This window comes from Perissodus microlepis, chromosome 22 (genome assembly GCF_051167445.1).
Source record: "Perissodus microlepis isolate ML-2025 ecotype Zambia chromosome 22, ASM5116744v1, whole genome shotgun sequence".
In the NCBI taxonomy this organism is placed as follows: Eukaryota; Metazoa; Chordata; class Actinopteri; order Cichliformes; family Cichlidae; genus Perissodus; species Perissodus microlepis.
In genome coordinates this window covers 27,114,719-27,138,895 of record NC_140481.1, presented here as the reverse complement: position 1 = coordinate 27,138,895, position 24,177 = coordinate 27,114,719, and the positions used below count along the sequence as shown (strand labels likewise).

Below are 24,177 nucleotides of genomic sequence, written 5' to 3'. Positions count from 1 at the left end.
TGTGGGCCAGATCCAGGCCATACCAATTTTGCTAAGTGGGAAGTGTTGGGCTAACTACCCCAAATGTACAGATCATATGTAATCCTTTTCTTCTCTTTCTGTTTATATGTATGAAGGAAAAACAATTAATAAAAATAAATTGTTTAAAGAAATATCTCACTATGGGTCTAAATACTACAAAAACTTTCTGCTGGTTGTCAAATGATTTATAAAAATTTAATGTTTACAGGACTACAGTTTTTACAATGGAGAGACAGTTTTACTTAACATGGCGTCATGAACGGTCCATAAATCTGCATTTTAGGTTAGTCTATTACTCTAAACTGCCTGCATTCTTATTTGTAGTGTAAGTAGACTGAGTGGTTTGTAAGATTAGAAAAGCTCTGTGTACATGCCAGTGTTGTAACTTAAAATAACGTAAAACTAAAACCAATGATATCATTTGACTACAGAAAAAAAGAGAGAACTCAATAAGCTTTAAAAGTTTCAAGCATTTAAGGCAAAGATCAACAGCAGAACAAATTGAGGAACTGTTGCTAACTATGTGTTTTTTTTATTTGTTATCTGATGCAACAAGTCTTGTGCTTCCTGTCTGGTTGGTTTTAATTTCTATGTCTGGCAGCTTCATGTTGTAGAGTTATTTATGTTGTTGTGTCCACATTTCTGCACTTGAATATGCTGGATTTTTGTGGCTGAATGGATCAGTGGGAGATTGTGTCAAGATACCAGTGTGTGTCAGACCATTTTGTTAGTAGTGAAAGCTGAGCCCAAGATCAAGGTGGTGGACAGGACTCTTTTTGTTCCTGTTTCCATTAAACAGACAGAATCAGCCTGAAACGTCTGTGACATGAGACCAAGACTGGACAATGTGAAAATGTCTCTGTCATAGGAATTCATTTTGGATTATGTCTGTTTGTGAATTCAAGAGACCGAAAATCATTTTGTGGCAGGAGGTTTTTAAAGCCCTCCTCTTCTTTCTGTTTGACAGGAAATGCTTTTTATTTTGAATCTTGTGAAAAGTTTCTTTCAGACTCACTGAAAGTCACACAACAGTAAAATGTCTGAAGCTGGAGTACTATACTCTGATGTGAAGTTTACAAGAGAGAAGAAAGCTAATGGTGAGTTTATCTCACCATTGGAGAAAATCTCCTAAAAAATTTTCTTTTTCTTTTTTTTTGCCTGCATTTTATCACCAGGCTTCATCACTTTGAGCAGAAATCTGGTTTCATATTTTTGTTACAGTTGTCATTTCTTCGTTGCCTGACACCACTTACTCTGAAGTAACAATCTCAAAGACTCAGCGGTCCACAACAGAGTCACTTGGTAAGTATGGAGCAGTAATGACAGATTTTCTTGATTGCATAGTTATATCTTGTGTTATATAATACACATATGCAGATTGCAGACTGTGTGTGTGTGTGTGTGTGTGTTTGCAGTATTGCTTTCAATCAGAGTTAAAGTCTTTAATAGAGTGAAGTAGTGTGACTGTACTGAAAAAAGAAACCCAGTCAAAATGTTTTTCACCTGTCAAAATACAATATCTCAGGAAAATATTGGTCAATCACTCTTTGAAAAATACATAAAAATCTTTTTCACCACTAACACTAAGACATCAAATTTTTTCTACTTTCATCAAAACCTTGAGGACGGACTGTGTTCAGACACAATCATGAAATGTGGCTTTATTTGAAATTTGATACAAACAAAGATAATACAGTACAGTAAGGTCATACAACATGTAGTGGTGAATTTCTATTCATATAGTTCATACTTGTTTCTAATTAGCAAGTGTGAAAGAGAAGTCGACATTTAAAAAAAAAAGAAGAGGAAATTGCTCTGAGGAGTGAGATCTCGCTTAGCGGGTGGGTGTCTCTGTGTGCCCATGTCTGCAATTTATTTTGCATTTTAAAAAATGTTGATCATATCTGCTTCACACTTGCTTACATTTTTTTTACTGAACCTGAACTAGAGACTGTCTTTAATAATCAGATTTCACAATTTAATCAATTTTGCACTGATATTTGAACAAGGCTGTAAACATGGGGAATGGCTTTTTCTTTTGAAACAAGCCTCAAACAGTCATTTGAGGAACATTTTTGCTGTTCACTAATGTGTCAGCGGGTGACTTCTTGTTAAAGTGCCAAACCACTGTGGTCACTGTTCTTTTTCTCCTTATAGTAGCTGTTGTTTACTTATAATTTTTTAAACATGTTGAAAGGTCGTTGTCTTAAATCAGTATGATTATTTTATATGTGTGGTTTGTATAAACTATACATTTATTAACTTTTTCCACATCTCTATAACGTTTCTTTCTCTGCTAACTTTTCAGAGGGTTACCAACAAGATGTGTTGAGCAAAAGATCAAAGGTCACCACAGAGAGATTGGCCTTGCTGGTTGTCAGTGGTCTACTGGCTGCTGCCGTCATTGGTCTTGGTGTTACTGGTGAGTGGATGCGATGCTTTTTCTTATTACTAGTAAATACACATGGTGTATAATTTATAACTAGCCTTTATAATGTGGGTTTTTTCCAACTTTTCTTTTTACTTTTTAAGAGCTGTTTTTGTAAAATTGTGAACATTTTGAAAGAATTCAAAAAGAAAATCTGTCTTACTTAAGTAAAAAAACAAACAAAAATGACACAGAATGATTTGTATTTTTCTTTTTTAATCAGTGTTTGACAACATAAGATTGAAGCAAATGTTCAAAAAACAAGATGATCTCCAAAACAGAAATGAAAGTGGAAACACAAATGTCTCAGGTAAACGTATGTGAACGTTCTCAGTGATCTAGGCCATTGTAGTCGAAGGAGCGTGGATGTAAGCATTAGAGACTCCAACGTTGCAACGCTGGATTAAACTTTTGGACTGCTGATTGACTCGCCCTCTATAGTGTACACATTGTTTATTCATTTTGATCAATATGTTGAATTAGAATGAAATCCGATGAAGCAATGACAGATCGTTTAATCTGTTTTTCAAACACAGAAAGAGAACCATGCAGCACAGTAAAGCCTACATGTCCAGTATGTCCAACAGTAGAAAGTAAGTCTCTTGCTGTCTTCAAATCACACAAGTCAGAACATAGATGAAATTTATGCTAGAAAATATCACTGTGGACTCACAGAAACAGTAAGTTAGATTCAAACTGCAGGACAGAAGGAGCCTCCTGCTGCCTCCAAATCACACAAACATGAATAGTGATTTCGTCCACCTGACTTAAGTCGTTGCTGTAATCTCTTCAAAGATCAAGCATGTTATAAATGTGAAGAAGGCTGGGAGCAACATGGAGGAAAGTGCTATTACTTCTCCATCAGTAAATCATCCTGGGAACAGAGCAGAGATGAGTGTAGAGCTAAAGGAGGAGACCTGGTTAAGATAGACAGCAGAGAGGAGCAGGTATGAAACACTTTTTATGTTCTCACATGTTTTAGCACATCTTTATATTTCACCTTCTCATCACAGAAATTCTAACAAGGTAATTTTAATCTTCTTTTACTGATCAGACTTTCCTGGACAGAAGACTGAGAGATGTAATGACTGAAGCTGAGGACAAGTTCTGGATCGGACTGACAGACTCAGCAGTAGAGGGCAGATGGATGTGGGTGGATGGGTCACAACTGAATCACAGGTTTGATTGTTGTGAAAATATATTTGTTAATTTCCTGTATTAAACTTTCACTGAACCAGTTCTGTCTGTTCTTCATATCTTAGTTTGACGTTTTGGAAGATGAAGGAGCCAGACAATTGGAACGGGACACGTGGAGAACATCCTGATGGAGAGGACTGTGTGAGGATGGGAGATAAAGGTGAAGCTGGTAGTCTGGAGTGGTGGTTTGATGCATTTTGCTCAAATCCTCACAGAAGTATTTGTAAGAAAGCAGGAGTAAGGGGAAAGTTTAAAAAGGTATGTGACTGAAATTCAGTTCAGTCTATTAAACACCAGAGTGGAGTGATGCAGTTTATTTTTAAGTTGTCTCACAAACAGAATAAAATCAACATATTAAAATAAAATTTGAGTAATATTTTGCATCTGATATTTTTCCTTTTTAAATTGTTTAATATATACAAGAAATGTGGGAGCACCTGCGAAACTTGAAGGAATTATAACATCCCAAAACTTTTTAGATACCCCTGAAATAAGGAATGTTGTGTTAAAATGGAGCAAGTAATAGATGTCAGTGTGAATAAAGAGTAACTGAACATTACAGTGTTTGATATTTTAACAACTGATTAGTTTGACATCTCATTTGACTCTCATCAAGGCAGAGCTGAATGAGGAACTGAAATTACAATGTGTTATTTTAGCATCATTATATCAGATAAACAGTGTGACACAGTTTGATCTTAAGAGGCTACAGCTGCTTAAAAACTGCTTATAGGCTGTAACTGAGTAATATATGACTGTTAACACAGTTTTCTACACGTTTCTCCTCTGGGGTAGTCTTGCTCTGGGTAAATGTGTAAAACAGTAATGTAAGTGTGAATTCACATGTGTACTAAAATGCCACGAATTAACTATTTCTGAATTAAGTATTTCTGATTATGAATAAAGTTAAATGTACACACCATGAACAGAATGCTGGACTGTGTTGTGCTGGGATTGATGCAAGCATTAGGATGTGTGGTTTCCACATTGTAATTCCACATTGTTGTGGAATTATGGAAAACGCAAAATGGTGCATGAAATGCAAACATTTCACATTTTCTTACTTCAAGAAGCTCAGAGTGAATAAACTGCAGTTTAGAAGGGCTCTTAAATGGTTAAATGTTTCATGTATGTTGTAAGGAAATAATATTTAGATATTAACTATATACGTATTTTTATTTTTGTTACTTTCTTTCTTGGAGTCCTTTTTACAATTAATCTATAGTTAGGGCTATAATTTTGGACAACAACACTGTTTTTCTGTTTGTTTGTTTGTTTGTTTTTTGCCTCCATACACCGCCACAATGAACTGACAGGAAACATCTGCACCTGGTTTGGGAACAGCACCAAGCAGGACAGACGAGATCTGCAAAGAGTGGTGCGCTCAGCCAAACGCATCATTCAATCAGGGCTCCCTGACCTGCTGTCCATCTACACCAAGCGGTGCAAGACCAAAGCTAGGAAGATTATGGGCTGTATCCCAATTCAGGGTCTGCAGCCTTAAAGGCCGCATTTTAAGGCCAATTACGTCACCGCGACGCGACGAAGGCTGTCCCAATTCGAAGGCTGCTCGAAATGCGGCCCTCAAATGAGTCCTTAATTTCCCTGAATTTTAAGGACGTGGCGGTGTAGACTTCGTGGCCCAATATATCCCAGAATGCATAGCGCGGCGGTGGGTGTGGATAATTTTGCCGAAAAAAACGGCGGATGAGGGGCGCCCGAAGAGTAAACTTTAAGTAAATACTGAATATCATGTCACTTATTTATGTGCAAATGTTTAATAACGAACAACATTAAAACATTACTGTTGGCCACATGTCGGCAAAGTTATGTGACATAAGTGACGTTTGTACTAACTTGGTTTTACAGCCTTTACTTTAAAATATACGCCGTTCAATAGCTGACCTTAATCTTACAGAGAATGATCAAAGCTCATGTAGAAACAAACAAACAAATGAACAAAAGATTTTCTCCTTCATTTCTGTCAAACAAGGCTGTATGATTTAGTATCATGGTTGCTAGGCAACCTGGGCAGCGCAACGGAGGCTAGACCGTCCCATTTCACAAGCCTCGCACTTCCGGCCTTAGCGGTCTTTAAGTACGCGGCCCTTGAGGATCGTTGAGGCTGCGTACTTTAAGGCTGCAGACCCTGAATTGGGATACAGCCTATGATGGACCTCTCCCATCCCAACAATGGACTCTTCTCACTGTTGAGGTCTGGGAAGCGCTTCTGCTCCCTTAAGGCCAAAACAGAGAGAATGAGGAGGAGCTTCTTCCCCCAGGCTAGTCGGGCCCTGAACCAGGTGTAGGACTGGACACTCCCACACACATCACATCACATCACTATAAGACTGGACTCTCACATACATCACATCACCACACGCACTCTGGTTTTTCTTCATGCACACTTCCTATAATTTATAATCGCTTTCTATTTGCACATTTTTTTTACTGTAAGTTAAATCTGTAAATTTTGTATAACCTGTAAATTGTAAATACTGTAAAACCACTGTCACTTAATGGTCGGGCATTGCATTACACAGCTACAAGCATTTCACCTCGTGTCATACTATGTATGGTTGTGTGTGTGACAAATAAAAATTTGAATTCGAATTTGAATTTATTAAGATGTGAGCAAAGAAAAAGTCAAAAGTCATAAATCCAATTAGTGGGTCCACAATGTGATTGTTTTCCTGGTAATTGTTGTGGAAAATTTAACAATAACCTGCAACACATCCAGTGAGCTTGATTTGAAGTGGGTTTAATGAACACATTGCAATGTGGAGAGAACATCCCAGTGAAACACCAGGACCATCTCTGAATTGTGGCCACCGCCCTTACATCTTATATACGCAGACACAGACACTCTTAAACAAAGAACATTCCACAGCAGATCAATTATTAGCAGATCCTTAACTGTTCAGTCTAAGAAAAGCTCCGATCAACCATCACCACATCTGCAACAGGATGTCCAGAGCCCTCAAGAGGAAAATGAGTCTGCTGTGGAGGTGCAATTAAACTTGGGCCCCACTTATGATCACATTCCACATGGATACAAAGTGGTGACAGGAGTGCTCTTACTATACTAAAGTGATATGGTTGAAATATGTGATTAATACATGAGAAAAGAAATCTGCCACAACATTACTTTCTTGGTTGCCAGAACTGAATCTTCAGATGATTTCTTCTGCACATTGAAAAAACCAGAGGAAGAAATAAACTGAATATTCCTATGCACCCGTCTCTCCTCCTCTCTGGACATCCAATAACCATTGCTGACCTGATGTCCAGCCACATCTTATCATACCTCACTTTTTCTCGTCAAAACTCTGTGTTTGTCAGTCACTGTATACTCAATGTAATTTCTCTTATTAAGTCACACATTTGTTAAGTCATGCTTTCTTGTTGAAAGAAACTTTATTTCAATTGGTGAAACAGGCAGCAAGGACTGAAGTGTAGTAGAAAAACTTTACAGACTTTAAGATGTTTGATTTTTTGGTTAATGTGAGCATGATCAAAACCCTGAAAATGGATTTCAGATCTACTATAACAGTCTACATTGTTAAGCTGTGGTAAATGAAGGCTGCCTATGGACATCAGATGTCATACAAATCTCTGCATGCCTACTGATTGTTTCAACCAAGAGTATAAGTGTAATGGAGAGTCCCGCCTTTGGTCAGGAAGCAGTCATGCTGATAGGTTCCCACCTTGAGCTGCCTTTGGCAGACTCCCAGCTGATCATCAAAGAGCAAGTCCAAGTCATAAACCTCGAGAGTCAGCGTGTCATTTTCCTCAGCATAGAAGTAGGAGAATTCCTCGTTCCACCAGGGGTTCGCGTCATTGTAGCGAACAGATGTTTTACCCAGAGAAGTAGAACCACAGGACACCGTGACATAGGCATCTGTAGTTAACAGGATAACGGTGGGAAGATTGCTGGCTCGCAGATCATACACCTTGAGTTGGGCTTCGACCATGATTGAACTGCACATGAGCAGCAAAAGGACGAGGGGCACACTAGAGTCCATGGCTTGACTGGAGGCTGTGGAGAAGGAACAATAGAGCTTTACATTTTAGCCAGGATACGTGGATCAACACAATCAGCCCTTGTGAGGGTCTATTTTATATTAGATGGAACACATTTATGCAATCCTCAGCATTGTCTACATATATATCCTCTGTGGACATTGCAGTGAACGGTGTTCCTGAGTCTGTACAGATTTTTTCACTACACAACTTAAATTGCTAAGCTCATCTGCTTAGCAATTTAATTAAAAACTTTTAAATACATTATTTTTTCATAGTATAATCTTCACGTGCTTCATCCGAAGCACACTTTCTGTGTACTCACTACCTAATTTATAGAAAAGTATTCGCTCACTGTGTCTAGTTTAGCTTAGCTCGTAGCCGACTCGTTAACACCATGGCTACTTCACCTGTCCCTCCTGCACATTGTGTCAGATGTTTAGTTACTCCTCGACCTCCTTTAACAGTAATGATACTTGTAACAAATGTAGCATATTTGCAGCCCTGGAGGCCAGGATTACTGAATTGGAGACAGCTTTGCACCCTTCATTCACCCGTAGCTAGCCAGGCCCTAGATAGCGTATAGGCCCCGCTAGCTGTTCCCTGGCAGACCTGAAGCAGCTGGGGAAAGAGGGCGGCTGGGTGACGGCGAGGAGGAAGCATAGTCTTAAACAGAAGCCCCAGGTACACCACCAACCTGTTCATGTGTCTAACTGTTTTTCCCCACTCGGCGACACACCCGCCGGGGGTCAAACTCTGGTAATTGGGGATTCTGTTCTCAGACATGTGAAGCTAGAGACACCGGCAACCATAGTCAATTGTCTTCCAGGGGCCAGAGCAGGCGACACTGAAGGAAATTTAAAACTGCTGGCTAAGGGTAAACGTAAATTCAGTAAAATCATAATTCACGTCGGCAGTAATGACACCCGGTTACGCCAATCGGAGGTCACTAAAATCAACATTGAATCGGTGTGTAACTTTTCCAAAACAATGTCGGACTTTGTAGTTTTCTCTGGTCCCCTCCCCAATCAGACCAGGAGTGACATGTTTAGCCGCATGTTCTCCTTAAGTTGCTGGCTGTCTGAGTGGTGTCCCAGAAACGATGTGGGCTTCATAGATAATTGGAGGAAACCTGGTCTTGTTAGGAGAGACGGCATCCATCCTACTTTGGATGGCGCAGCTCTCATTTCTAGAAATATGGACAAATTTATTAAACCCCCCAAAATATGACTATCCAGAGTTGGGACCAGGAAGCAGAGTTGCAGTCTTACACGCCTCTCTGCAGCTTCTCTTCTCCTGCTACCCCCCCAAAAAGCCATCTCCATAGAGACTGTGTCAGCTCCCAAACAGACAAAAAACAAACTAAAAACCAGCAATAAACAACAATCACAAAGAAAGAACAATACAGTATCCACATCTGAACCAAAGAGTAAAACAGTGAAATGTGGATTATTAAATATTAGGTCTCTCTCCTCCAAGTGTCTGTTAGTACATGACTTAATAATTGATCAACAAATCGATTTACTCTGCCTTACAAACACCTGATTGCAGCTGAATGATTATGTTAGTTTAAATGAATCAACACCCCCGAGTCATTCTAACTACCAGAAACCTTGAAGCACAGGCTGAGGGGGCGGTGTGGCAGCAATTTTTCACACCAGCCTATTAATCAACCAAAGACCCAGACAGACTTTTAATTCATTTGAAAGCCTGATGCTTAGCCTTGTCCACCCCAGCTGTAAAACTCATTGTCAAAATTGACTGAATTTTCCATGTGCATATGTGTAACATGTCATCAGCTTTGCGTGCTATACGGAAAAAACAACAACAACAACAGTATTGGACAAAGTATTCCAAGACAAAAGCTGGAATACTTTGTGCATCTACATGTCATCATTGTTAGTGCCAGAAAGCTCACAGTATCATTTGCTGAGCGCTCAGGTTTCAAGGAAATGTGTGTGAAAAGATTAGTCTGCAAACAGCTGGTGTTGTTTGGACTGTTTCTGTTCACCTTGGTGTTATCACATGCTTTATTAATGGGGTCTTTTCCATAAATGTGACCAACACTGATGACAAGCATCTCTATGCTCTAAAACAAACAAAAAAACAGTTAACCAGTTCAGGGTTGCAAGGGTCTCAAACATAATATTTTCTATTAAAATGTTGACTTTGAAAGGAACAAGGCAGCAGATTATCTTTTATATTTTCCTTAAATTAATGAGGTAACAAAATGAACTCAGGCATATGAAATAGTACAAATGAAAAGAGTTGATTCACCACACAATGTGATCAGATTATTATTAAAACACAGGAAGAGTGAGCAAAATTATGGGAAACAAATTTAAAGGTTTAAATAGATCTAAATGATAAATTGAAGACAAAAAGATCTTCATTTTATAATATTCTACAGATTAACCAATTTGGGGTCTTTACCTGCACTGATTACACTGACTATCATTACAATTTAATAAAATTAAAAAACGTTTTTCAAAGCGACGTTTGTTGTTGTCTTCACATTATAAAACATCTAGCATAGGCAACAACAGTAACAGCATGATCTAACTCATCTGATTATTATTAGTTTGGATCCATCTTATCTTTGATGCACAAATGTCTTTTAGAGCGCAGGCTACTCTGATTGGATTAGAACAATGAAAACCTTGTAATGTACACTTTTAATTTGAGAAAAAAAGCAATAAGGCAGTTTTAAACTCTTACCTGTAGCTCGATCTTGTCTCTCACCACATTACCTGCTGTTAGGGACGTTTTAGAGGCTGACTTATCAGCTTTATGTCAACAATACAATGGCCACACAACCTGCTCCACTCTCACCATTATATAATATGAATCTAACAGGAATAAAAAAAAATTATATTCTCATATTTTTGAGCACTTCTTTTGTATTTTTTTCAGTACAGAAGTGTCATAATTCTGCTTCCTTATGACCCAGCATTTTGAGTTTCTTATATTCTAGTGATGTTTTGGTTTTGGTTTATGTTCAGGTTTATTTATAGTCTTATTCTATTTTTGCATTTCTTTTAGTCCCTGTTCAGTTCTTGGATTATTAGGTTTTATTATTATCATGTTCTCCTGTTTCCAGTTGTGCTTCCCCTGTGGCGTCATGTTAATTTGCTTCAGCTGTGTTCTTATAATTTCCCAGTCTAGTTTTGATATTCCTGGAGAGAAGACTAAGAGACATAATATATTGTGTGGAAGTGTAGAAGCAACACACGTCCATCCAAGGTACAGTCTGAAAAAAAGAGCAATGAGGATTATGAACAAAACCACTTCAGGAGAACCATCAAATCCGCTTTTTTAGTAAAATTAATATTTTCAAATTTAAGGATTTGGTCAACCTCAAAACTGCACAATGTACAAAACAGCAAACATCTTTTCAGTAAATGACACTTCCATTTTTTTGTTGTTGCTTCCTCTCATACATACGAGGGGCAGTTGAAGATATGAACATTGATGTGGTGGTAATTCAACTGCAAGGTGAAGAGAAGAGAGCTTTAAATAGATCTGAGTGGTCATTATCAAACAATAACAAGACTGCAAAATGAACCTGCATGTGTTTTTACACACACACAGTGTGGAGGAGGTTTAGTCACTTTGTGGTTTCAGCGGAAGTGCTGACGAAGGAAACCACAGATAGAAAAAAAAAAATGACAACAGCTCTCTAAGGTTGAAGTGTGGCAAATTTGCTTCTCTTTTGTGAAACGTTTCCCTTTATTAAAAAAAAGAAAAAAAGAAATTGCCACCACAAAGGTTTAAGCAACGACACAGTATGTACTTTTAAAGCTGAAAAAAGTGGAAAAGGAAATACTTATGATGAGTGTAGACATTAAATAAATAGCTCTCAATACTACAAAGATATATTTTTTATGTTTATCCGAACTGTCATGGGAAGCAGGGCACTGATTACTGTTAATCTCCACAGACTCAAGAAGTCAATTTTCCCAGCTATAGGCCAATTATGAGTTGATACTGTTGATATTTTTATTCATTGATTTAGCACACAACTAGGCTAGGCTATGTAGATCCTTTTCTCTTTACTTATGTTGGTAAAATGATCATTGAAGCTACTGCAATTTTGCCTGACAACATTTTTATGACAGCTATATTTGCCTGTACTTTCATATATATCATAATACATTGACACTCAATTCTCTGTCTAGAGAACACTGGTTAGCTAATGCTGTTGTCAAGTAGCCTATCACTAGCAAACAAACAGCAAGCCAAACGATTAATTCATATATGAAATTCCAATGTTACATGAAAATATGTATAATGCTTACCGGCTATTAAAGAAAAGTATCTTGAAATCCAAAGAATTCAAATTGCTGGATCAGCGGATAGAGGCGGTTTCTCACAAGTGCAGTAGTTTTTTAGTTTTTTTATTTTCTTTTAAGGCGGTTTTTCCCAAAGTTGCAAAAGTATGACGTCATAACAATGAGATCCGTCACTTGCAATGTTGAATCTGGAACAACATTAATTATGACAATGTGGGAACAACACCAACATGGGGATATCAGATCATGTGGTAACTTCAGGTTTAACCCTATGTTTTCTGTGTGAAGGTAGTTAACTTCTTCCTGGAGTAGATTTAATTGTAATTGCGGTTTTCTTTTGTTCTGCTTTTTAGCTTAACAGAGGAATGTTTGAATACTCAAAAGATTTTTTTATCAAGTTCTGAATACAGCCAAGAAGTATATGTTCCGCATTCTGATGAAACAGACAGCGACAGTTCAGCAGAAAGTACGAGGAAATTACACAACTAAAAATATAAACCCATCTCTCAGGAACATACAAAGAGAAGCTGTCTTAAAAGGCACTCTCAGAGAACGGACACAAGTTCCATAACAGCATCTACTACTAGAGATAGTTTTGAATCACGTGATTTTGAAGAGCCCTTGTCTGGGTTAAATAAACCTGGAGAACTCATTTCAGCTGTAGATCTGTTATGGTCACTTCAACAACAAAAAAACATGGTGGTACACTGTACAAGAAAAACATTTTATTGTTGTTTTTGCTTTAAACCATAGATCAAAATGGCACGCCATTTGGGATCCAAACAAAGATAAACCCGAAGCGTTGAGGGCAATCAAATTCCCCAAGGAATCCAAAGAGCCAAGATTGCAGTTTACTTTACTGACTAACAAAGGTAACCGGGCCCATAATAATCGTGTGCTTGAAGAAGGAAAAGGTCTAGTGATACCTCCTCAACAATGTTGTGCATTAGTGAAGGACAGTGACTACCTAAATTGTGTGAACTGTGAGAATTACCTGAAGAGAAAATCCCTTTGGAGTGTTAAAACTTGTTCGATTTGGGTAAGAGAAGTAAGCAGACTGAATCCAGGTAGGTGGCCAAAAATAGTGATCTTTATTTACACACTTGCGCAGAGTGTGGGAAGAAACTTGCAACAACAATCTTCCTCGAGCAGACCGCTCCCCATCCTTATATTACCCTGATGACATCACAGTTAGAGCTTACTGGAAATGATAACAGTTCCCCACACTCAAAAAGTTCTCCTTATATAGACAGCCGATACTACTTTAGAGACAAACAAGTGTGTGATATGTTGTGCAATTTTGTGAGACTGTGTGTCCAACCGAGAGACTGTCCTGAGACGACCTCCCTGTTCTTAATACGTGTGTGTGTGAACGTGCGTGTTTTACATGACTCTCTATGTGCATGTTGGTGTAGGCCTGAATATGTGTGTAAGTGAATGTAGAAGGCCCTACTGGACCCACAGCTTCGAGAGGTGTGAATACAATGATATGGATACCATTTGCAACAGCTTAAGCAGATAGAAAGAATGATAGAGAACAACAATAGACTAATTAAAGTGATGATAATATGCATACATTAATATTTTGCTCAGATTACCATAGATATAATTCAGAGATTATTCTGTCAACAGATTCGACAATGATGAATGATTGATCAATGATAGTTCTGATTATAAATTGTCACCATAAGAATACAAAATAAAATATCTCTTGTCCACAGGAGGTATATATATATATATATATATATATATATATATATATATAAAATCTTTTTTTAAATTATTTAGACCAATAGGCTGTACCACATCCCTTTGTAACACCATTTTGTTTCCATTGCACAGGACAGTGAAGCAACCCTGTCAGATGACTGTGGTTTGGAGGAAGTCCCTGTAAGTGCATGCATAATTTGGCCTGAATTTGTATCTACTTGTGTACTTCTATGTGTTTCTGACTGCAGTATGATTTGCAGGCAAAGAGGCCGGCAGAGAGGCCTGATACAGAGGTGGGCAGTCTTGTAATTAATTTTACTTCCTATATGACATGTATTGACCGTTAAATGTTGTCTCTACAATTGAAACAGGGTGACATTCGTTTGCTCTATAAGAGAAATCTCCAGCAAAAAATGGAGTATACTGAGCTAAAGAAACAAAAGCTTCTAGGTGAAATCGAACTTCAAGCTCTAATGAGGCAAAAAGTTCAACTAGAAATCGAGTTGCTTCAAAAGGAACTTCAGAGTAAGTAAAAATACACTTTCATACAGAGCACTATTGATGACCTTGCGTGATACAGTATATATGATTTTTTTCCTGGCAAATGATGACTGGCTTTTTTTTGATGAGACAGAAAAAGATGCTCAAATAAATTTCAATGAAAAATATGTTTTGTCATGTTTTTAATATTCGAAATTGTGTTGCACAATTCTGTCCCGTGCAGCTCTGCCACTAGGTTGGTCCAAGTGCACTGGCTGGAGGTCATCATCAGGCTGCACCTCCACCACAGGAGTCCTCTCCTTTCTGATGGTGGCAATGTTGTGCAGTACGGCACATGCAACAATAATGTCACATGCCCTGTCAGGTGCAACCCTCAGACTTTTCAGACACTGAAATCTTCCCTTTATTTGCCCAAAGGTCATTTCAATGCGTGCCCTTGTCCTGGCTAGAGCTGCATTGTAGCGGGTTTGTGGCCCAGGGTTGGGGTCAGGGAACGGTGTCATGAAGTACTGCCTGCATGCATAACCCCTGTCTCCAAGGAGAATCCCATCGTAGGCCCCTGTGTAATGGAGAAATGCTGTTATGTTAGGCCCAAAATAAGTATGAAATATCAAAATAAGTCTCTTTTTCTTACCACGCTCAAATAATGTGCATAACCCTGACTCTCTGAAAATTCTTGAGTCATGCACTGATCCGGGCCATTTAGCTTCCACATTTGTGATATGGCACATAGAGTCACACACCATCTAAGAGATTTCATTATATGTGAACACACTCCTTTTCATTATATATTACCATCTAAAATATTAGTATTACTCACCTGCACATTTATACTGTGAACCCCCTTTCGATTGACAAAATCCCCTTCATTGGGGCCTGGGGGGGCCTTGATCGCAATGTGTGTGCAGTCTATGGTACCAATCACATTAGGGAAGCCTGTGGACAATCGAGCTATAGTTACAGACATAGGTCATGATTGCATCACATTCATTATCGAATTTAATGTACCTGCAATAGAAAAAAAGCCCTGTTTGACAACCTGTGGTCTTAAGTGGCTTGGAAAAACCACAAACACACCCAGGAAATGCTTGAGTGCCAGGTATACTTTGCGAATGGAACGGCAGACAGCACTTTTGCCAATGTTCTCTGCGTCTCCAACAGCGTACAGAAACGTGCCACTCGCAAAGAAACGCAAGGCAATGCACACAGTTTGTGCAGTTGTTAATGCCCGACTACGGTGAGTGGAACTCTTAACATAGGGATCCAACAAGTTGGTTAAGTAAATAATACCCTCACGGGAAAATCGATATCTCTCTATGAGCACACTGTCACGCTGAGCTAAAGGATCCTGTCTATCCCGCAATATACGATGAATTCTGAAAACTCTCCTTATCAATCTTGCACCTTCCGCAATGGGTTGCTCGCGTACAAGCGGACAGGACATGGCTGCGACAGACTTCCCAAATCCACCTTCGCTTTTATAGCCGTGGTCTCTCATCTTGATTACACGAAGTAATTTACTATTACTACTCTAAAATATGAATTACATCTGAAATAATCAAATACATGAAATAGAATGATTAATGGTACATTTCCCTTTTTTTAGGAAATGACCTGTATGTATCTGTATGAAATCAATAAAAGAATCAAATACTGCATTATCTTTAGTTACATTGATAATATTTATTTATGGAAAAACAGTGGAAAAATGTCGCTGTTGCTTTCGTATAAATGAAGCGGACATACCTGAGTGGCCGCGATCTAATCCTGTTTACATAAAGTAAGCCTGCTCCCAAGCAGGTTTACGCTTACGGATCTGTTGCTATGACAGCAAGTCCCGGATGAGCTTCGGAGAACCGAACGATCCAAGATCACGCGAAATCGTCAACAATCAAATCCAGCTAACTTACTTAGCGAGGCACGAAGAACGGACCCCAGAGCTGCAGACCTTCAGTAATAGTAATAAATCACACAGCAATAGTACATTCAAGTAGTTGTAAAAAACATGATAATATATTAAGTAAGTATTCAGAATACGTTACTGTCATTGAGTAACGTAATGGAATACGTTACAAAATACATTTTGGGGCATGTATTCTGTAATCTGTAGTGGAATACATTTTAAAAGTAACCTTCCCAACACTGATTGCAGATAATAAAGTCCAAGGACTTGCACATATTTGAAGAAGGCCAGTATTTAAGGTTGTATCTTTCGAATCAAAAACAGTAATATTTGTATGATTATTTTTCTTGAGAGCGTTTATATTTGATTTTTATATTTGCATGCACACTGAAATGATTGAACATTACAGCAGTTTAAAGAAAAATACCCACTTGTGTTTGATGGAGATAAGGATTCACAGAATAAATGTTTTAAAAACACAGTGACGTTTGGGTTTTGCCTTTATTTTTATTGCACTTGTGTCAACTCCTGTAAATAGATGGCTCTTCACACTTAAAATTTATTTCCAAATTTCAACTAGCTTCCAACAGTGGTTCAAGTCAAAAGAACCAAAACTGTTAGAAATAGAAATGTGAAGCATAAAACTTTGCTGTATCACAATCAAGATAGGAACTAAGAATTTCAAAAACATTTACCTGCTCAATATTTTATCAAAGCTTACTTTAGTTTTTGAGAGGTTCGTTTTAAAGCACCAGTGTGATTCTTCACATAAAATTTCACTCCTTTCCATTAAGCTCCACAGGTCAAGCCACAATGCACTCAACACACCGAGCCTTCCCAGGAACCTTTACAGATCTAATGTAGGTATTACACGTTTTCGCCACTGCCTGGATTTCGTCTGTACTGCACTGACTGTTGGGTTTGTGACACTGGTGGAAATAAAGAAACAAAAAATATAAATAAATAGTAAAACAATTTCCCTGCTGATAATATTCCCTGACTGTAGGGGTAGTGAATTACAAGTAGGACAATTTGAACCTGGCACTTTCAGGGCCTAACAAATTATGCCTACCTGTTAATTCAGAGATGAGGAAAGAAAATGTGAGTCAATTTAAACCATTATGTTTAGCTTAAAACAGTAGATAGAGTCATTGTAGTCATCTAATGCTGGAATTGTCATGATCCTGGGTCTGTGACCCAGTGTTTTGAGATTATTTAGTTTTTTTTATTTTTCTTATGTTAGTTTAACATAATATATAGTTCTTGTATTATTTAATTAGGATTTTGTTTCATCCATGTCTCCACGATTTATGAGTCTTTTCCTGTCCCCTATATAGTCTGTCTTTTCCTCTGTATTTTACTTTCTATTATGCCCATGCTTTAGTCTCTTCCTGTGTTCTTTGTCTCCTCAGGTATTTCATGTCTGCGTGTTCCATGTTCTAATTGTCAAGCTTGTGTTGTCATGTCTATGTTTCACATTGTTTCCTGTTTTTTTGTGAAAGTCCCTGTCCTGTGTGCAGTGTGTCTAATTTTGCTTCCCCTTGTCTCGTTAGGTCTGATTTGTCCCAGCTGTGTTCCCACCTGTTCCTCATCCTCTCATTATCCTTTTGTTTATTTAAGTCCTTTGTCGTCGTCGTATTGGGTCGTCTGTGTGTCTGGTTGTATGTTTCCGTGAGTTTCCTGTTTAGCTTCATGTTGCCATCAAAGCACAAATTGAGGTGCAAATCAATTTAAAAAAACAAACAGAAAGTTGATCTCAAGATTAAAGTCAAAGGACAAATTCACAGATTTGAACTTTTAGGGTTTTAGCAGATGCACATGTGGACCAATGACATTAAAATCGCTCTTTATTTGCTCTTCCTTAAAATGACCGTCTTGGTCAGTACTAACATATATACACATTCATATTCTTTAGCCCAGGACGAATGGACCAGCGCCAAAATGTAGGTGCTGGTTTTTATTTACATGTTCGCATAGTTACTTTGATTTTGAAGCTTTTCTTAAACAAGGCCCTGGTGTTCATGTCACTTAAATGCCAGATAGCAGTGAATAAATAGATGGTTATTTTCAAAATTCACCTTGGGGTCTATTTGTTCTTAGAGAACAAATTAAAAGCATTTCATTTCATGTTCTGCTAGGACTACGTACACTATATGCCAAACGCATTCACTTTTCTCACATTTGTGAGATCACACACTGACGTTGGACAAAAAGACCTGGCTTGCAGTCTGTCCCCCAATTCACCTGAAAAGTGTTTTATCAGATCATATTACAACCCTGTACAGGCTTCCCAAGTTCTTCCACAACAAATTTGCTACATGCTTTTTATGGATCTTGCTTTGTGAAATGGTTAGCACACACCACGTGACAGGGGCGTATGGAAAGCGTAAGGAGTTATCACAGAACCAAACTGGAATTCACCGAGCTCCTGAGAGCAATCCATTCTTTCACCACTGTTTGTAGAAGCAGTTTGCATACCTGTGCTTGATTTTATAAAACCTTTGGCCATGGAAGTCACTGAAACACCTGAATTTAATTATTTGGATGGGTGACTGAATACTTTTGGCAGTGTAGTTCATCTCAGAGAGACTGTTTTATGATTTATAGGAAACATGTAAAAATCATTGAGGAGTTTACCTGTGAGTCTCTGTGATTCACCTCACCATCTGCCATCAGTGGTGTCTTTTTATCCAGCATACCTAATGGGGAAAACAGAAAAAAACTGATATGTTGAAAGGCCTACTTTTTATTATTATTTTTATTATAACCATGTACCTGAGTGAGACTTTTTCACTTGTGTAGCCAACTCAAACTTCAACCCTAACAGCACAAAACTCCATCACTGAATGAAGAAAAGCTTTGCAGTCTTTAAGAATTCTAAATAATTTTTTGCAATTTTTACAATTTGAGACCACAGAGACTTTACTTAGGGTTGACCCTAACCCTTCTTTCCACTGTGTTCCTGTTAATGATAAACTACAATTTTACCCTAAATTATTAAAATATTGATATTTTAATGTGAGAATTGATTCTAGAACATAAATGACTGGTATCGGAGGAATCGATATTTCAGTATCGATCCACACATCACTAGCAAGCACTTAGACCTGTCAAGACACACCGCAACCTTGATGTTTGAATGAGAATCCTTTTGTTTGGAAGACCACAACCTCTAGAGGACTGGAGCTGGAAAACCCTGCTCTAATGTCCTACAGCTTTTAGATGCATCCTTGTTCTGACACACCTGATCAAATAAATGGCCTGTTGCTGGGCCTTTGCCAAACTTGATGGCATGCTTAAGAGGTGATTCAACCATTTGATTCTGCTGTGTTGTAAATTTAAGTACCGTATTTTTCCCATTATAAGGCGCACTTAAAATCCTTTAATTTTCTAAAAAAATCTACAGTGTGCCTTATACTCCAGTGTGCTTTATGTATGAATTACAGTTGTGCTTACTGACCTCGAACCGATTTTATGAGGTATATGGCGCTCAAATCTGTCAAATCTTTTATTACGACTTTGGAACTGCGATAATCCCTCCACAATACGAGGTTAGTTATTAATATACTGCAACAACATGGGAATAAAGCAGCTGCGAGAGAATTTAACATTAATTAATCAACGGTACGGACGTGGAGGAAGCAAGAAGAATGAATTGAGTAAAGTTTGAGAGATGTAAAGATGTAGTTCTAAAAGTACTTTTATTGCACCCCGTTCATTCAGTCATGACTGTTGTAACATGACTCAAATGGCCGAATTGCCACCTCAGCATGAATTCAACTTCTATAGTCTTGCTAAAGACCTAATTGCATTCAGGTGTGCTACAACAGGGACACATGGAAATGTTTCAGGACACCAGCCCTCGAGGACTGGAGTTTGACACCCCTAACCTAAAAGCTGCAGGACAGTAGCTCGGACTGGAGTTGGAGACCCGCTTTAGGGGATCAATGGTATTCATCAGACTATTAGACAACAAATTAAAAAAAAATAAAAAATCTCATAAAAAACAAACAAAAAAACATAATTTTTCACCATCATTTATGTCACAGGCGTCGAACTCCCGGCCTGAAGGGCCCGTGACCTGCAGGTTTTAGATGTGTCCTTGATCCAACACAGCTGATTTAAATGACTAAATTACCTCCTCAACATGTCTTGAAGTTCTCCAGAGGCCTGGTAATGAACTAATCATTTGATTCAGGTGTGTTGACCCAGGGTGAGATCTAAAACCTCCCCTAATTTAACAGATTACCATCAACTGGATGTGGGTCTTTGTGCTCTCCAACATTGGTGCATTTCTTCTGTAATCCAGAGATTCACCTGTAAACCAAGTTTTCAGATGAGTTTAAAATTAATATTTGCTATTTGTGTTTTTAAAAGCACACTAAAACAGTTCATTCTTATCTCTGATGTATCAGGAATCTGACTACCAGTCAAAGGTTTGGACACACCTTCACATTTAATTGTTTTTCTTTATTTTCATGCCTATGTTCATTGTAGATGAACGAATGAAATATGGAATTTTGTAGTAAACAAAAAAGTCTGAAATGACTCAAAACACGTTTAATATTTTAGATTCTTCAAAATAGATACCTTTTGCTCTGATTACTGCTGAACACACTCTTGGCATTAGTCCGTGGGCTGTCCAAATCACGGACAAACAGTATCCCACAGTTATGTTTTTAAACCCATTTTGCACAGAGAGGCATTTTTTGAAAAATGTATTGATAGCAATGTTGAATATTATTACACAGGGGAAAAAAAACCCATGTAAAATAATTACGCCATAAAGATGGTTTGTTTTTCTGTTATTTAAGGCTACGTCCACACGTACACGGGTATTTTTGAAAATAGAGATTGTCGGCTCCCAACCAGCTCTTCGGGTTGTTTTGTTGCTTTAATTAATTTATTATTAATAACAATATAAAATTATGCACAACAGGAATTACTAATGTAAAAAAAGGAGTTATATTTATATATGTTTATATATAAATATTTACGGTGGCACCTAGAGACAAAGCACGTACAAACTCCAAAACATATTTCTAGAGTTAACTGAACTTCCAAAACAGAGCTACCTAGATCACTTAAATTACACAATTGAAAGCATATGTGTATTGTTTGTGTACTTATACACAAGCATAGGGCTGCACGATTTTGCATAAAATGAGCAACACGATTTTTTGGCTTAGAATTGAGATCACGATTCTCTCACGATTTTCTTTTCCAGTATAAATATTTATTGCACTTATTAACTGCACATCAACTTCGTAACAGTTGAGACTGAACATAAAAACAATAAATAAACATAAAAACAACAAATGTCTCACGTTTTGTGGTTGCCGCAAAATGTTGTACTGCTTGAAATTCCGTCTCCACCGTTGCTCGACACTGCGTGTATAGAGCAGGTAGTGCAACAATAGAAAAATAGTTGCAGGACGGCACTGTGTAGCGTTTGTCTAGGGTGTTGATCATTTTCCCAAATCCCTCGTTTTGCACAGTGTTGATGGGAGCCATATCTTTGGTCAGGTGATAAGTAATAGCTTCCGTAATTTCTTTGTGCCTGCGGGAGTTCGACGGGCATAGGGAAGCGCTGTATAAGGTTCCCGTTATTGATGTTTGGGTGGTTGACCGGGACGGATTTTCTCCTGTCACTTTCTCATCATCCCTGACGTGCTCTCCGTTGTTTTTTCCCTGCCAATTTTAGCAGCCAGCTTCTGTATCACGTGGTATAAGGCTCCGCCCTTGTCATTTGTTGAGCAGGAAGAGTGAGCGCTTGTTTTCATGCAGATTACGTCCCGGATCAAAATGCGGTACAGTCGTCGTCGTCTTTTTTTTTTTTTTTTTTAAATCGTTGTCATTTGGAAATGAGATCGCACATAAGTATGAATTGAGATCGCGATTTTCTAACGATTAATCGTGCAGCCCTATTGGTGACACACAAACAGGGTTTTTCAAAGTTCAGTTCTGTTAGTTTCCACATGCCGATTGTTGTGTGCTTAAAAACAATGGCCACCAGGCCAAAGCAATGGTTTTGACTCGATCAGCGTTAACCCCGCCCCCTGAGTTTGATGGGTGAGGTTGACAGATAAAATTATTTCATGGTCAGACCTGAAGGAGTCAACTGTGCCAAAATGAATTAATTAAATAATTATTTAAATGTGTCAATAATGAATTAAAACATGAAAGAAATAATTAATTAAATGTGTCAATAATTAATTAATTACATGTGTCATAAATATTTATGTAATTATTTCCGATTTTAATTATTGCCACATTTAATTAATTATTTAATGGTGTATTTAATTAATTCATTATGGCAGTCCTGGCATTCCATACATATGAGCTGACCATCTGACGTAAAAGAATACAAAGACATATTTTGTTGAATGCGTTGAAACTGAGGACAATTTTTACCTTTTCCATGGCCACTTTGTGAATCAACCAAATGTTCTGCTTCATCTTTTGAATCATCTTTAGATTCATCCTGTGTGGGTCTGCTATCATGTGTCCCATCCTCTCCAGATGCTGCCGCCATCTGTTTTAAGGGAAGACAACAATATGTCTATCAATTTTTGATAGATAGATTGTGGAAGCACTGAAACTGAGGATGAATTTCACCTCTCTTTGTGGCACAGGACCCCCAGATTTGTTTTTCATGGCTACCTTAGGAATCCTTTTACGTTCTTGTTCTTCCTCCTCTTCTGAATAGCCTTCAGATTCATCCTGTGTGGGTTTCCAGTCATCTGTCCCATCATCTTCAGATGAGCTCACAGACTGCTTTTAGAGCAGAAAAATATATATTTTGCTCATTTTCCATGGATGTGTGAAAACAACATATTTACATCGTTAACTACAGGAGAAGAAACTTAGCTGGATTTTTCTTGCCCACCTTAGGAACCCATTCTCTTGCTTCATTCTCCTCCACACCTGTCCTATCGTTTTTAGAAAAGATCACCATCTGTTTTTAGAAAAGTAACAAAACAAAACATAAAAAATAAAATAATTTCCAACAGTGCATTTTGAGGTCTAAGCATCCCAGAAACTGCATAGACATATGTCAGACATAACTTAAAACCACCAGTATAGGTTTATAAAGGCCCTGAGGGGAAAAACTACGTTTCCCACGAAATATTACGTTACTTCCGGTTTTGGCAGGCAATGGCAAACATGCATCCCTTTTTTCTTTTTTTTTTTTTTTTCTTTTTTTTTTTTTTTTTTTTTTTTTTAACTTTTGGTCGCCAACAGAGAATGTTTGGTAGCGCTGTCCTCAGAAAACACCGTTTGTACTGTTTCTTTTGTTTTGAATCATAACTCTGGTTTTACGTGGCCTATTAACACAATTAAGAAAATATCATTTGAAGTCCACACTTTCAACACAAGTTGAAATGGAGACTGGGGCTGTGTCCCAATTCAGAGACCGCACGCTTGAAGTACGCATTTTGAGTGCAATTACGTCACCGCCACGTGACGACTGTCCCAATTCGAAGTGTACTTCAAATGCATACTCCAAATGCGCCGTCGATTTCCCCAAATATCAAGCGTGGTCCGGTACACACTTCGTGGTCCCATATATCCCGCAAAATACGGCAGAAGGCAGAAGGGAGCGGCCGAAGAGTAAACTGTCAAAAGTAGGTACTGAATACTATGTCACTTATTTATGTGCGAATGTTTAATAATGAAGAACATTAAAACATTACTGTTGGCCACATGTCGGCAAAGTTGTGTGACATTAGTGATGTTTGTACTTTCAGCGTTAACTTGGTTTTAAAGCCTCTACTTCTAAATATATATATATATATATATATATATATATATAGTCGACCTTAATCTTACAGAGAATGTGATGATTTGATAGTAGGGCTGCACGTTTTTGCATAAAATGAGAATCACGATTTTTTTGCTTAGAATTGAGATCACGATTCTCTCACGATTTTCTTTTCCAATATAAATATTTATTGCACTTATTAACTGCACATCAACTTCGTAACAGTTGAGACTGAACATAAAAACAACAAATGTCTCACATTTTGTCGTTGCTGCAAAATGTTGTACTGCTTGAAATTCCGTCTCCACCGTTGCTCGACACTGCGTGTATAGAGCAG

At 38.0% G+C, this 24,177-nt stretch overlaps 2 protein-coding genes across 4 annotated transcripts; one reads left to right on the top strand and one right to left on the bottom strand.

Annotated features, from left to right (window-relative positions):
* Positions 1-606: 606 nt before the first annotated feature.
* On the top strand, positions 607-4,568 carry LOC146363371 (C-type mannose receptor 2-like). Its single transcript, XM_084920083.1, has 8 exons — positions 607-1,118; positions 1,243-1,323; positions 2,330-2,443; positions 2,673-2,759; positions 2,986-3,042; positions 3,245-3,396; positions 3,504-3,628; positions 3,712-4,568. Exons 1-8 carry the CDS (start codon positions 1,058-1,060, stop codon positions 3,914-3,916), a joined length of 882 nt encoding a protein of 293 aa, XP_084776209.1. The 5' UTR covers positions 607-1,057; the 3' UTR covers positions 3,917-4,568.
* A 1,862-nt stretch (positions 4,569-6,430) lies between these two features.
* LOC146363370 (uncharacterized) lies at positions 6,431-13,154 on the bottom strand. Of its 3 annotated transcripts, none has more exons than XM_084920229.1 (2): positions 12,956-13,154; positions 6,431-7,685 (listed from the first exon to the last, which is right to left on the bottom strand). In XM_084920229.1, exon 2 carries the CDS (start codon positions 7,669-7,671, stop codon positions 7,282-7,284), a length of 390 nt encoding a protein of 129 aa, XP_084776355.1. In that variant the 5' UTR covers positions 7,672-7,685; positions 12,956-13,154; the 3' UTR covers positions 6,431-7,281. The 3 variants fall into 3 exon arrangements, with proteins under 3 accessions (XP_084776355.1, XP_084776356.1, XP_084776354.1); XM_084920230.1 differs by lacking the exon at positions 12,956-13,154 and adding an exon at positions 11,968-11,992; XM_084920228.1 differs by lacking the exon at positions 12,956-13,154 and adding an exon at positions 10,388-10,475.
* Between the last annotated feature and the right edge of the window lie 11,023 nt (positions 13,155-24,177).